A 13,112-nucleotide genomic window follows, 5' to 3' on the forward strand; every position below is an offset into this window, starting at 1 on the left:
CGCTCGGATAGGTACGTCCCTTAATAGCAAAGGTCGAAAACCTTGTCGAGTTGACTCGCGGGATAGCGCGCAGACCTACTTCCACGTAACGTCGATTCCTTTTATTGATTCTATTTTTGCGAGAAGTCGGGAGAAAGACAGAGGGAGAGAGAGAGAGAGAGAGAGAGAGAGAGAGAGAGAGAGAGAGAGAGAGAGAGAGAGAACGCTTACCCTCTCCACGATCGCCGGTCGTGTCGCGATTCGTGCTTTACCAATTCGGTTTTATCGAAAAAATGATAATAACACTCAAAATTGGGACATTATCCAAATTGCCCAGATACCACACTTCAAAACGTTAATAATGTAAAATATTAATTTTTTAAATGGGACGGGTATTTTTACACGATATTACCTATAAAATTTGAAGCTGGACATCGTTATTAATTAATTGGAATCGATATTCGATAATTCAGTTCTAAGTGGAATACTATAGTCAAATGGTTGATACGATAATTCTTCTGGCAATTACGTGAGCGTATGTCAATTTTTCCAATGGGATATATCATCTTAGGAAACAATAATAATAAATATCACAAAAGATATTAGACTATCGAGTAACAAACGGGAAAGACGGAAAAAGAATGTCGTTAAACGTGATTATGAGTAAATAATTAAGACTTCGAACAAAAGAGACAATCTTACCGAAAGATAGGATTGCTAAATTTTTAATGAAAGAATCACTTGGTATTCATGAAAGTCCATAAGATCGACGTACTCGTTTCGGAAATAGAAGACATCCACACGGAGAGAATTTTTTGTTATATTTTACCCTTAACTTCACTACAAACTTGGGATAATTTTGTAACCAAAGCATTTTTAAAATATACAAAAGACATTTTACAAATAACGTGATAAAAATTACCAAGCAGATTGGTAAATTTTGAAAAATTATTGGAATTTCCTAGATATATTTTAGTAAAATTAATCAAACATATTTTATATTTTAATGTAATAGATATTAATATTTTTTATTATAGTAGATATTAATTAGAATAGCTCGCATAAAATTTTTGGTGGTACACGTTGTCCCACAACTACCATGATTTCAGGGTAAATTTTAAGAGAAAATTCTTTCCGTGCATTGATTTAAAAAGTGTTTTGAAAAGAAAACGCAGGAAAACGGTAAAATGATTGGTCGCAGAAACGATCGCTAATGGAATCGTAATTAGATTCGCCCTGGTGAACGGCCAACGACGGCGCGCGCGTTGCTGGAAATAGAAAGTAACGACCGAACAATCGAAGGCTAATCGATAGTGTGTAGAGCCGGACGGACGAACGACGCGAGGGGTGTACAGACACCTCGCTACATTAGACTTTAATTCGGCCGCAGTAGTGCATGACCCGGTACGGTCAGACGCGGCTCCTCGTCTGGCACCATCTCCGCGACGCGACCGAAGGCTCGGGTTATCATTGGCGGATAATTTAGCGGATAAATCGGTCGTATTTTTCTCGTAAAAACCGAGCAAAAAGCTTAAAAAATCACGATAATATCTATGTAATATCGAGGTACTACTGCATGATAATTAATATATTAAGATTACATCATGTAGGTATATACCTAATCAAGTCATCTAATATTTCTTTCTTGCATTTTTTTATTTTCCTATTTTTATAGGAAAATAGTAATCTATAATAATAAATTAATTATCTAATAAAATTAGCTCAGTTTTCAAAATTTTATTATAATTTTATTATAATTTATTAATGATGTAAATTTAAAGAGATCGAAAAACTAGTTTATTTTTTAAAAAAAGAGAAAATAAATATCAAATGTCGGTTTTTATTGTAAAATATGTAAGTAATAATAATTCGACAGTTGATATTAATGTGAATCATTTAGATAGCAACCCATTAAGGTAGTGCAATATCAAGGCAAGAACATTCTATACTTGCCGATGTTTGTTTAAGGGTTGAACATGCAGGGGTAGGAAATATTACCGACGGTTGTAGCTCGATTTAAACGTGTACCTATCGACGAGTCCTGTTTTATCAGAGTACAGTTTATGTTGGTTGCTGCTCTTATCAACGTTATCTATAGTCGACTCTTGTCGGTATAACATCGTAGGGTAAAAGGGGTTGAAACAATGTCGGTAAAATAGTTTACGCGCGGATATAGCGATAGCATAAAAACTAGAAATAAATTTCAAGTGATAAGAGATATGTTGTACCCATGAGTCAGTTAGTTATATCGTTAAGATTTCTTGGCATATTCGTGTTACCTCTTAACTCATCAGAAACGCAGTCACCTCATTTACTTTCCGTAAACGGTCACTTGAGGCGACTTTAACATTCCAATTATAAATCATTGTTATTAATTACATATTGCATATTTTTCATCGTTCTATACACGGAGAAAAAATGATGTTGTATCGACAACATTAGTCTAATTGGAAATAATCTTGTTAATTCAATACGTCATGCTTTTGTTTTAATAGAATAAGTATGTCTTTTAATAAAATAAGTACTGTTTCACTAATACTGTTATTGAATTAACAAGATTATTTCCAATTAAACTATAATGATGATAAAACATATATTCTTTCTGTGTAATTTATTAGTATTTAAAGACAGTGTGTATATAGATTTACTCAATATTTTCTAAAAAATGTAAAAAAAAAAAACAAAAAAAATTAAAAAATAACAGAAACACATTAAAAATACTGTGACATGAGCTTCATTTTTTCGACACTGAAATGTAAAAATCACCCTAGGTGACTGTTCTATGCGGTTAAAAAGGAAATAATAAAACGCGATTGCCAATAGCATTAATTGTCTCCTACATAAATTTTGAACCCCTATGTGTATTTTATTTATTATTTTCACACAAAAGCTATTGACGGTCAATATAGCTAATAATGGAAAACTAAAATTATCTTTTACTAAGACGTGATGCCTTAATATCGAAAAATACATTATTGCAGAATTCTAATTTACAATTCTAATAAAGCCATCATCATAATTTAAACAAAGACCTCAAGAGCTTTTTAAAAAATTTTTAACTTTATGTAGACGATAAACAATATTCTATTTTTAACCTACTATAACTATATGTGTAGATGCATTCTCAAAATAATCGACAAATAAAAGAAGACTAAATTGCGAATAAATCATAATCGCGCGCATTATATCGTTTCTATATTAATTACCATCAAATACGATGCATCAATAAAAGAGATCTTGGTTGTTCAGCCAAAAAAATCATTTTTCTCCTTTTTATGTCGTAAGATTTCCAAGCTGGATATCTACATGGTTGTAACTGCTCGTAGCTAAGGAACCAAATAAGAAAAACAGAGAGAGGAAGGATGATCACTCACATAATATCGCCAAGCTTGAGCCGCGTCTGTATAAGGGCGCAGCTCTTGTGATCGCTGGTGGTAACAGCCCTCCGTCTCCTGGCGGCATATCGGGGCACCGTATCCAAATGCGTTGCGCCGCCATCAGCTGCGTTTCCAGCAGCACCGCCGATCCCGGATGTGGCACCATAGCCGATGAGGCCCACACTTCCACGCACCAGCGGATTGCTGCCACGCCGACGTGAAGCCACGTGCCGACCTGCCACGCCACCCAACATCCTGGAAAATGTATAAATGTGCTAATTAAATAGAAGTTACTTTATATAATTGCGAGATAAAAATCTCTTCCAAAAAGTTCTTGACGCTTTTCTTTAAAATTTTGTATAATAAATAAATTCAAACAATTAAAAAATAGGAAGTCAAATATCAATAATTTATAAAATTTCTCTTCGGGATAAAATAGTCAAGAAAGTACTCTAAAAGAGATTCCTTATCTTTTACGCTTAATCGTCATAGCTGTTTTATTTCGATCAGACTTGAGTTCTGTTAAAAAAAACCAATCAAAAAGTATCAGAATTATAAGTCAATCCTGATTAAAATAAAAATGTTGTAACTATAATGTTCGTATTATACAATGAAAACGTGAAGCTGACACGTATCTTCGGATCTCTATTTTTTTACACTCAACCTCTTGAAAAAAAAAAGAGAGAACGCGTTACAGTTTATTCTGTATATATATATAGTGATGTGTCGGAAACGATATCGCAGCAAAAATAAAATAGAAAAGAGTGACGAGCACCTAGCGTTTCTGACTAAAAATTATTTTATCTGAGGTATTCAGTTTTAAAATTAGGGTCGCCGGTCATAAATCAACATGATACACTTAAAATCAGATGGCACGCATGAATCACGTATAACGATAAACTGTCCGGGCCGGAATCGCCGCTCTCGGTTAAAAGAAAAATTTGCGAAGGTATAAACTAACGAGGCGTGGAAGAAATCCCCAACAGAGCGTTCTTTCGTTAATTAGGTTACGTTGACTGGCCTAATCTTGGCGCATCGGTGGCGGCCGGCAGTCACGCGATCGAGCACTTGTGCCCGTCTATTTTCTGGCACGCGTGCCACAGCCATTAATAGCCTTTTTTTTCCCTTAACGTATCGGTGATGCCTGAACTAATCTTCGTCGGATCAATGGGAAAAAGTCGGTCGTATCGAATACAAAGAAGAGAAAAGAACGAACCCATCGATGCCACGGTAAGTATACGAGTCTTAATTCGATACGGATTTACACGCCATTCATTCGTGTTACACATCAAGCAACGTTAAAGGAATCATCTCTCGGCAACGTGCGTAAAATATTCTATTAATTATTTATCCGCGGCCGCGTCCTGTATATCTATTGGCTCCCTCGTGGCTTTTCAAATGTCACGAACGTGGATTCTCCTTTCCACATTTCTACCTTTTCTCTTCATTTCCTGAAAGCGTCCGTCGCGCGCACTGAAATGATGGAAAATAAAGCGCCACCGCTATATCTAGATATTGCAAAATCCGATTAATCATCGTCGTACACGCCGAGTTCACTACCCTCGGCGAACCGGAAATGCAAGTTGCGTGAATATCTGCCGTATGAATAGAAACGCACCAGAAAAGTCATCAAAGAATTCGTAATACTTCCGTGGCAATTAGTACCTCGGTGCAATGTAAGAAGTCTGCAAAAGGAAAAACCTCGGAGAGATGCTACTTTCCTGCGGGTAATATTTCGACATTGCATTTTAATAAAATGTGCGAAAGACTTCTCTTTATATATTATAGTTTGTCCTTCATAAATATTCTGATAAATATAAAGTTCGCGGAATTTTATATCGATATCAACCCGACACTTATTAGGGAACGATAAAAGATTAAACGACGCTCGATAAAATCAGCCGTAATGAAAATACGGAGTTGTGGATGAACGTCGTAAATATTTCAAAGTAAAATCATTTCGGTTGCGGAAAGTATACGGTAAATCATCCGCGTTACATGATAGTTGTTTCCTTGAACTATCAAATTCGAGGACTTTATTACGGCGGAGAGTTTCACAAAGTTTCTCCACCAAGCGTATTATGCTAAGCAGGCGCACGTACACTAAATAAGTACATATATCCATGGATCAAGAGCATATCGGGGGTATACAGTTTACACGTTGCGTGTTCTCCAAATGACGGTGCAGCTCAAAGCGCTTAGACTACGAAATTATGATTTCGTGAAATGCCACGGAATATCTTGCGACAAGATGGATATCGAGATTAAGACCAAAATATTTTATTTAGTAAGGCGTGCGTCAAATTAAAATCGCAATAAAATGTCGCTTTAAATTAAACAAAAAATGAGAGATTTCGACAATAAAGAGAGTTGTGTGATTTCGGCGATTACCACAACGATAATCCTTATATAGTGAAGAAAAATCGATTTATTGGAAAATTCACGTCTCGAGGATATTTTACATTTTACACCAGCGGATCCGCATAATACTCTCTCCCCTATGTGAAATGCGTTCACGGCGATTAAAGCAATTTTCCGTCGATGTCGATTCCTCGCGGATTGAATCGTGACGCGAGATATTCGTCGACAATTCGCGGGCGTTAACACGCGTCAGTTCTCGCACGGTTATTTGAGCGCACAAATTATTATCCGGTCCGGGCTTTATCGAATGAACAAAACAGAATTACAATCCATTACGGGCATGCACACCAGCGCACGCTACACGCATCTCAATTAACACGTTCGCAACGCGAAATTTCACGCGAATGGACATTACTCATGTTGCGATATATTCTCATTCGTGCTGGAAAATAATCAATTGAAAGTTTTTACCCTGACTCTCTTTCTCTCTCTTAAACTAATCCCATCAGGCTTATGTCATCGTTTCACCGAATCGCCTTCGTCTAACACACACGCATCAGCCATTCATTCGCTTATTCCCTGCATAAATGCATAATGAAATAAAAGTCGATATGAATAAGTCAAGAACAGGTTTGTTGTGTTGTTCTCCCATTCTCTATTGTTATTATATAATGCATCGAGAATAACGTGCGTAGACAATGTCATCGTAACTCAATAAAAATTTATGAGACGGTTTATACATTGATATGTAAAAGTGACAGATGATGTATCATTTATACAATTTTTCGCGAATTTAAATCTATAGTTGCAATTTCCCATTCACGAGAGATCCATCTCGCATGCAATTTTATTTTATTCTTTTTACAGTTATTTATGTACACTATCGCTATTAAACTGTAATTATTCATCTGTTAAAAGTTTATTTACGTAAACTATTACGTAAACTACTCTGCATTTTATATCAATTATATTATAGTCATTTTGTCTATAATTCTATATTATTTATACAAACACAATAAGAAAACTAGAAAATAATGACGAGTCCTGAAATCGTGCAAACACAAGCTTATTCGTTTATTTTCGTTCTCCTCCCTCACGACCGCTTTCATGGCGGATAATGAGAAATCGAAGGCGAACCGCGCACAGGAGCGTATATCGACGCGCTTTACGTAAACAAGTTTAGGGAAAATACGTAGGTCGCGTATGCGTGCAGGTTGCAGTAGCTAGTCTTCCCGCACGCCGCGCCAAAGCCGGTGGTCGAAATTTTAGGGTAGCAACCTGTTGCTAGGCACCCCGGGGAACTCTTATCCCACCCTCGCTGTGTTACCCGGCAACCTTTGCCCTGCTCTCTCTCGTTTCCTCCCTCCTCTAACCCTCCCAGTCTCCCTCTGCCCATCTTTCTCTCTATCTCTCACCCTTCACATATATTTGTGCATACTCTCTCTTTGTACGGGTCTTTTTCTCGTTCTCTCTTTCTAGTCTAACAAAATGAATATCGCTCGAAAATCTCTCTCGTCGATTCTCGCACGAACCATCCGCAAAGGATCCTGTTTTTATTCCATCCATTATCCTTTTCATCTCTCCACTTCCTTTGTCCAGACCACCTCTTCTTTTCATAAGTATTCCTGCCGTAGCTTTTTTCGTTTATCTCATCTAAATACGAATTTGCCGAACCTCTATAGTTCCCTCGTTTTCCAAAGTGCTTTTTGCCCCTCTGCTTCTATTATAGACAGCAGAACAACACATGCTTCTATTCGCGCGTATATATACAAATTCTCTTTCATCTTATACCTTGTCCGCTTGATAACAATGTTTGCGCCTTAATCCAGATAAATTCCGAAACAATTTGAAAATAAAGATCATATTTTTATTGCAAATATAAAGTTATCCGCACCTTTAGAAATTCACGTATTTCCATATTTACGATAATATTAGACAAATTATTAATATCCTGATACGATTATTTTGAATTATTAAACGTAAGATTGTCATCTGAATATCGAAAAAAGATTGCAAATGCGATAATTCTATATACGATAATTCTAAGTGAAAATAATTGTGATTTCGCATTTGCACTTTTGGCACGAAAGTAACAATATAATCTCGTTTAGCAAAAGATTCCAAAACATTTGCAATCATCTCTGAACATTTTTCGTTCGCTAATTCCTCTCTACTCGGTACAGAGTACCACATCGACATAGGAAATCTAATAAAGAATCGAAGGAATCGGCCGATATCTCGTAAAATTAGTTTTACCCCCGAGCCGTTTCCTGTGCCGGGGGGTAGAAACGGGAAAAAAGAAGAGGGTGAATCGATGGCATCAGGGAATCGTTTCGAGAGTGTCGTGCGTGGAATAAAAAGGAAAAGCAAATTTATAAGATCACTGTTAGGGTGGAAAACTTTCAACCGTGTTTTATATATTTATAAGAGCGAATAGTTCTCCATACATAATAAGGTTCAAATTAATTATTTTAGATTAATTATTCCAGATTAATTATTTTAGATAAAATGCGAATTTTCTTCTCTAATAACAATCTTACTGATCGATAAACGTTGAGTGCACGTTAGAAAAAAAATACAGCAGGCTTTAATTGCGTACCACGCGTATAACGAAAATGCTCTTAAAGTATACATTTTCTTTGTTACTTTATGAGATAAATCTTATTACGTGACGTTACGCGATCGACAACAAAAATGTTATTATAAATTTCCGAATATGAAATTTTAAGATGGATGCTTTCGTGCTTAAATAGACGATAAAACACGTTACGTAATTTCGTAAAAATTGATTTAACCATCTTCGCATATATTCAAACGAATAAAAACCGAAGAGAATAGATTTTCGATTTAATTTAAATACATTTGTTCCGCGAGTCTATTCTATATACTCGAATTCCCTAAAACATATCTATAATAGAACCATAATTAAATCTGAATTCTATTGAAATAAAGTTTACGTGAGATTAAATGCAATACGAGTTTTCCTTGCTCGTCTGTAACTTGATTTGTGAAAAGCCTTCGTCATTTCATGCGAATCGACGAATTGCCAAAAGGCTCGCACTCGATGAAACAGTGCATCGTGACCTTTTTATCCGTTCACGCATCGCGTTACAATTATACATTACGCTTCTCCTGGAATCCACCCTCGCAAATTGACAAACGAATGTTAAAGTTGCCCAAATAATTCAAATTTTAATCACTAGAACTGTAGCGGAGTCGCGCCGCGTCCGATAGTCGGCCGGCTATAATGGCAAAGTTCAACTAATGTCACAGCGATGTCACAAACCGAAACTCGCACGAAGTGCAGCTTGAGTGGAAACTTCCGACAAGGAACCGACTACGGCGCGGCGCAGTATAAAACAGTTACGCAAAATCTTGATAGATGTTACGAATTACTCCTAAATTACACGCACCGTAGACATGACATAAGGCGCAGTTATGCAGAGATTACAATGAGCTAAATATATCTTATGCCATGCAATTATGACCTTTAATTGATCTATAAATCGCAAATTATAAAAACTAAATATTAAAAGAATATGCATAATATATAAACTAAACGAAATTAAGACGTTCATATTATATGAATATATTTGTTGAGTCCTAAAATACTTATAGTATTGTCTTTAGTAAAAATTATTTAAAATTAGATCAACAATAACCATTAAAATTATACTTGTTTCTACTCTTCAAATGATAATGTTGAGAGATAATAATAAAAACACGTAATAAGTTTGCGTGCATCTTTTTGCTTCCTCATAGAGGAAGCTTTGTTTATAATATAATTATAATTACATTAATTACGAGCGTGCCAACGCTGCATTTAAATATAAAATATTTAATTATGTTATTGTTAAACTTCACAATAAGCGCGTGTATGATAAATCGTCATTAATAATTTGCTGAATTAAAGAAAACAACCATCTCGAGCTAATGGAAAATACAGCATCTCGCAAATACACGCGGGATAAATTTCTATAGAGCTTACTGGGCGAGAGCGAACGATAATCCGCGCGTTGACTCGTTTTCCCACCCTTTCTCAGCCCTGCACTTTAGGCTCAGCAGGATCTAATTTTCCCCTTCTTCCTCTCCCCCTCTCTCTCTCCCTCTCTCTTTCTCTAGTGACTCGTTCTCATTGACTATTAATGGAGAAAGAGGAATGACAGCAGAGAAGAGAAGAAAATTCCTCTCTCATCCGGATTCTGTGCAAAATCAGTTGGTTCATTTCGTCAACCGTCTGTATCCGACACTTCATAAACAAACTTGCGAGAAATAGAGAGAGAGAGAGAGAGAGAGAGAGAGAGAGAGAAGAGAGAGAGAGAGAGAGAGAGAGAGAGAGAGAGAGAGAAGGGGGGTAAGAAAGACAGAGCATGCTCTGCGTTGCGATTTTCTGTTGCGTTTGCGCTGCGCACGCGGTAATTGCACCTGCAGCTCCTTTGATCTAAATCGTCCGCAGCCTGCTGTGCAACCTGCCGCGCGCGCTTTTGACGCGTGGAATTTTACGCAGACTATACTATATGGCTAAAAACTGAACAACCTGCTCTTTCACCCGACGACAATGGACCGGAACTTGATTACGGAAAATACAATATCACAGAGAATTCTTCGAGCGCACGGTGAGTCGCCCTTTGAAGACGCCCTTTGTATACTTTCCAGAACTGTATATAAAGGAGAGGAGACCCAAAATATATATATATCCTCTAATTATACTTTGACTACTGATAGGCCTGAAAATGCATTATCTTATATTAATACGATAGAAAACTTGTAGCTTTAACAAAAAAATGTATTTCCTCTGAATAAAGATTTTTGTCATTATAATATCATATCTTTTTATAGAAATATATTATACGGATGCAAATTTTCGTATTTTGTAAATAAAATTTTCACACTCGTAAATTTGTTTATGCAATAAGTTTATATCGTATAGAAGACTATAACATTACCACTCGTCTGAATACGATCAAACAGATTCGTCAGTTTCTATATACTTGCCCAAAAGTAAGTTCGAAGCTTGTGGTCGTCATTATACGAAGTTGTAAATCTCGTCGTCAAGATATGAGCGCGCGCGAAACGAGGTTTTATACGCGACAATTATGTCAGTCTGCGACGAAGAACGATCAATCTTCAGAACACGTGTAACGCAATCTTGACCGGCCGACAACATCGAAAGCCGACACACGCGTTAATACTGTGTCCTATGAAAGCATAAACGTCATATGCCACGCACGCTCGCGTTAACGTCGCTTTACAAAATTCCCACCGGCCGCCCGTGGCACACGCGTCGACATTTAATCGTCAAATGATCGGCGCGCACGTGTTCCAGAAACGATTAGTACCTACGATTCGACGGTCATTTATCGAGTCCGTAAATGGTGCGTATAATTAACCCCTCTGTCGTGTCATACGTTTCTCTCGTTAAACTTTTAAATCTTATCATCCGATATCATTTATCATATCTCATTGTACAAACAAAGCAAACTGTCAATCGCATAGTATAATTATCGTGATCATATGCTATATAAGATTATATGAAAAAGACCATAGTTTTATATAAAATTATAACATATCGATATAACATAATTAAAAATTAAGTTTTTGTGTTTTTTATATCTTAATTTTATCTTCTTCAGTTGCATTTTTCTGCATTTCGATAACCTTGCTTATTATATAATAAAAGAGCTGCGAGAGAGATATATAAAAGATGCAATATTTATAACCGATGCATTTCTTATATTTCTCTTCCGGAAGTATAAGTTCTTATATAAAAACGTCTTAAGACGTTTCTCTGTGGTTATACGAGCGCAAATCTGAAAAATCATATATAGAATCCCGGAAATGTTCCGCTGGAAAATAAAGAGTCAATACACGAAGTTATCACCTCCGTGCTGTTTTTCGTGAAAAAATTTTATCCCTCCCGAAGCTTCCGGAGCAGTAACGATACATCGACTTAATTTATTAATATATTGACTCGACTTTTTTTTTTTTTTACCACGTATCTCCTCGAGGCTATATACACTATCCCCAGGAGTGTCTTTACAGGATCCTGGGAGCAAGTAACACGGTGTTATACAAGCGAGAAGAAACTAGTGAATTTGCTTTATTGCATGCAAATCAGGAGAGTGACAAAAATAGCCGTTTAAATTGAAACGCTTTTAGCGCAATCGTCCATTAAAGTTAACTTGAATTACAATTATTGCAGAGAAATGCAAACGCAAGAACGGAACGACAAAACAGTAACGATAAAGTTGATTCTAACTATTCATAAACTCCTCCGGCGGGAATCGGTTCCTAATTAAGAAACAAAAAAGAAAAAAAAATTGGATTCTCTTGAAAGATGGCTTTAGCGAGATCGAATTTTCGCATTTCTACCAGAAAATACACCAGTTAATGAATGAATACATTTATAAATTTAAAAGTTGGTTCCATGATGCGAAAGCGAGAAAAACATCCTCTGCTCTGAAATTTCCTGTATCCAAAGCAGCTCCGACACTTTTATTGTGACCTGGATGAAACGCGATTCGTGAATCCTCGGCCATTATCCTAACTATCGTAAACGGGCAGATTGATAACACAAAGAATACATCTCAGGCGTACGTAGCTCGTAAATTAAAAAGGATCCTTGAGAAAGGAATAAGACTCTTGAAAAAAATGTTTCCCATGCTATTCTTATGCGTGCAGGTATAAACGATGTCTGTGCCAGTATAATTTATCTAGCAGTCACGATACTTATATATACCATACGGTTCTATTTCCCATTTTAGTCACATTCATCATTGGGCATTATAAAGTTATGCAAAAAAGTAAAATTTTTATTCATCATATTCAGATACGACACTTTTCGCGGAAATGCGCGATGTCAATTCAACTTGTACCCCATCGTTGTACTAAGGCTAACTAAGGTGTTTATTCTTAAAAAGAAAGAGCTCCCAAAAAGTAAATATACTGACTGTGTTCCGATATTCATTGCAAGTATACTGAAAATCTATAGTGTATGTAAACTATTGTATAATAACGTATATCGGAACATAGCCAAAGTTGATACTTTGAGCGCGAGATCGCGATATAATCATGCGATAAACCGGCGCCAATCCCATCGACCGAAGTGGACTGCTGCCAAGAGAAATTTGACGAACGAGCGCTTGACGGTTTCTATTGCTTTCTCACTCGTCGGTAGAAATTACGATCGCACAAAAGCGCATATGAATAAGCATTGTTTCGTGATGAATCTCGCCTATAAATATATGTAAATATGTAAATCGTAAAGTACGCCTTACACCAGGAATATATCTCCACTAATTTTAAATAGTTACGACAATAAAATAGAGATCACTATCGCATATATAGTAGCAGTAATTAATGGTATTGCAACAATACCTACATATATCTTATCTC

At 36.4% G+C, this 13,112-nt stretch overlaps 1 protein-coding gene across 13 annotated transcripts in view; it reads right to left on the reverse strand.

Moving 5' to 3' along the window:
* Positions 1 to 13,112, reverse strand: part of Cac (calcium voltage-gated channel subunit cacophony) — a 169,843-nt gene that overhangs the window by 113,169 nt on the left and 43,562 nt on the right. For all 13 annotated transcript variants that reach the window (XM_077418699.1, XM_077418698.1, XM_077418697.1 and 10 more), the window contains exon 2: positions 3,354 to 3,611. In XM_077418699.1, coding sequence (XP_077274825.1) covers positions 3,354 to 3,610 — 257 coding nt within the window. In that variant the 5' untranslated portion in view covers position 3,611. The remainder of the gene's footprint in view (positions 1 to 3,353; positions 3,612 to 13,112) is intronic.

The sequence above is a fragment of the Temnothorax americanus genome, unplaced genomic scaffold, assembly GCF_048541705.1.
Source record: "Temnothorax americanus isolate GAGA-0224 unplaced genomic scaffold, ASM4854170v1 Scaffold5, whole genome shotgun sequence".
Lineage (NCBI taxonomy): Eukaryota > Metazoa > Arthropoda > Insecta > Hymenoptera > Formicidae > Temnothorax > Temnothorax americanus.